Genomic DNA, 2,151 nt, shown 5'->3' on the forward strand with positions numbered 1-2,151 from the left:
TGCATGGAGTCTACATGTTCCCCCTGAGCATGCGTGGGTTCTCTCTGGGTACTCCAGCTTCCTCCCACAGTCCAGAAACATGACTGTTAGGTTAATTGGCTTCTCTAAATCGTCCTTAGGTGTGTGTGTGAGTGAATGGTTGTGTCTCTGTGTTGCCCTGCGATGGACTGGCAACCTGTCCAGGGTCAACCCTGCCTCTCGCCCATTGACTGCTGGAGATAAGCACCAGCACCCCTCGCAACCCAGTCGGGACAAGCGTGTCAGATAATGGATGGATACTAAAATAAAACAATTTAAAAAATCGGCTTACTTGTTGCAGTGTTCATCTAGGTAAAATCGTGGCATTGTTAATGCCTCAACAGCTCCCAGAATCATGGCAGCAATAAACAACTTTTTTGTCATCCGCAGGGGTCAGCGCTCTGCTTGTTGTGGCCTTAGATGTCACTCAAGCCTTCCGGGTCCAGATGGTTGAGTTCGGAAGAGGACACAAGTACAAGACTCCTCTAAGCATCAACCTTCAGAATATCAACGAAGTCATCCTACAAGAGATTGTGAGTCACCGTTGCATTTTTAAAAAGCTTCAGAGCAGCAGTTTGTACGTCAGCTTAAAGGCTCTTAAGGTTTAGTTGCAACCAGACAGTTCCAGCCTTAAAATCCCCATTAAATGGTACAATAGGGATGTTTTGATTCGCAGCTTAACTGCCTAAGCCCTGAGGGACTTTTCAGGGAAATTCCGCCTGAAATTCGATCTGTGAATTAAAGCAAGTTCAGCTCCTAAACTATAACTTGTAGATACAATTGTTTGTATTTGTATGACAGAAAGGCATTGAGGGATATTTTTCAGGTGGAACCACTATTTTAAATGTCACCATGTCTGTTTTATAGGTGATTTAAAAAAGAAAAAATGAAAATTATTTAGCCTCGCCACATTTTTTTCCCCCCAAAATAAACATTGCAAAACACCATGAAAGCCCATTAGAAACTCTGGATGACCCCTCAGACTTTATAGATCCACATCTTGCAGAGCATTCCTCGCTGCATTGAACTGCAGACACCACTCCGCTCAGATTGGTCTGGGGGTTTTATTTACTTAAACAGAGGCTAGTGCATCCTAAAGATTTGCATGTCTTTATAGACAAGGCATGTCTATAAAGACTCAAACTCCCTTCGGATCCAGACATTTGAATTGAGAAAGCTTCCTGGAGAGGTGGAGAAACTTCTTCAAATCTTGGAAACCAAGTCCAGTGGATTCTTTGAACTTTTACGGAAGCAGAAAGATCAGCTTTTCAGTTTCAAGTATCATGCAGTAATGATGGAAAACACAATGCAAGACATTAAAAACCGAAACGCGCACCAACGCCCTGCTGGCATGAAGCAAACGTTACAACATACACGTTCAATGAGGAATCAAACCGCTGCATAAAGAAATCCAACCTCTTTGGGAATACCCTTTTCTAAAATAAAATACAGTAGTTTATATTAAAAATAAAATATAATTTATAATTTTTTAAAATGTAACACTTTAGTGGTCGTCACACTGGCCTTTAGGGAGTGTGGCTAAAAATTAATACCTGCTGTTACATTAAGTCTGGTTTATGCTCAGAAACCAGGTGTGTTGCAGTGAACACAGATATGCCCCGCCCCCTTCCACAGACACTCTGCTGCTCCTCTCCAAAATTGTAGGTGAGCGCAGACAGGAGGCCTCTGATTGGTCAAATCTACATCCGCTCTACACTATGCATATTTTCTGTTTGGTTCCTTACCGCCTTGTTTTGTTTATATGACCGCCATTGTGGAAAACGACTGGTGAATTCCCCTTAACGACCCGCCCTTCAGAGACATAGACAGGTTTCAGGTATTACAGGCTGACAAAGCAACAAAACGACCCCAATTCCAAAGGGATTGACCCGTTCATCTAGCCTGACGTAGTCCGACTCAATTCTAGTCAGAATGAGTCTGATGCTGCTCCATAGAGCTGTGATTATGGGGCGTGTTTCGAACGAACCAGGAAAAAAATGCCTCTGCACTCAATTGGATAGACCTACAACCAATAAGAGCAACGGAGTGCGTGACGTATGTTAAGCCACGCTTAGTTGTTGTCCACAAAGATCAAAGCGTTCCGTTGCACGCCTATAATAACAAAATGAGACT

At 43.0% G+C, this 2,151-nt stretch overlaps 1 protein-coding gene across 1 annotated transcript in view; it reads left to right on the forward strand.

Moving 5' to 3' along the window:
• LOC107104153 (collagen alpha-6(VI) chain-like) overlaps window positions 1-2,151 on the forward strand; it is a gene marked incomplete at its 3' end in the record, with an annotated part of 14,795 nt that overhangs the window by 6,761 nt on the left and 5,883 nt on the right. The window contains exon 4 of the mRNA XM_015404083.1: window positions 409-551. Within this exon, the coding sequence (XP_015259569.1) occupies window positions 409-551 (143 nt within the window). The remainder of the gene's footprint in view (window positions 1-408; window positions 552-2,151) is intronic.

The sequence above is a fragment of the Cyprinodon variegatus genome, unplaced genomic scaffold (genome assembly GCF_000732505.1).
Source record: "Cyprinodon variegatus isolate N-32 unplaced genomic scaffold, C_variegatus-1.0 Scaffold1630, whole genome shotgun sequence".
Classification (NCBI taxonomy): Eukaryota; Metazoa; Chordata; class Actinopteri; order Cyprinodontiformes; family Cyprinodontidae; genus Cyprinodon; species Cyprinodon variegatus.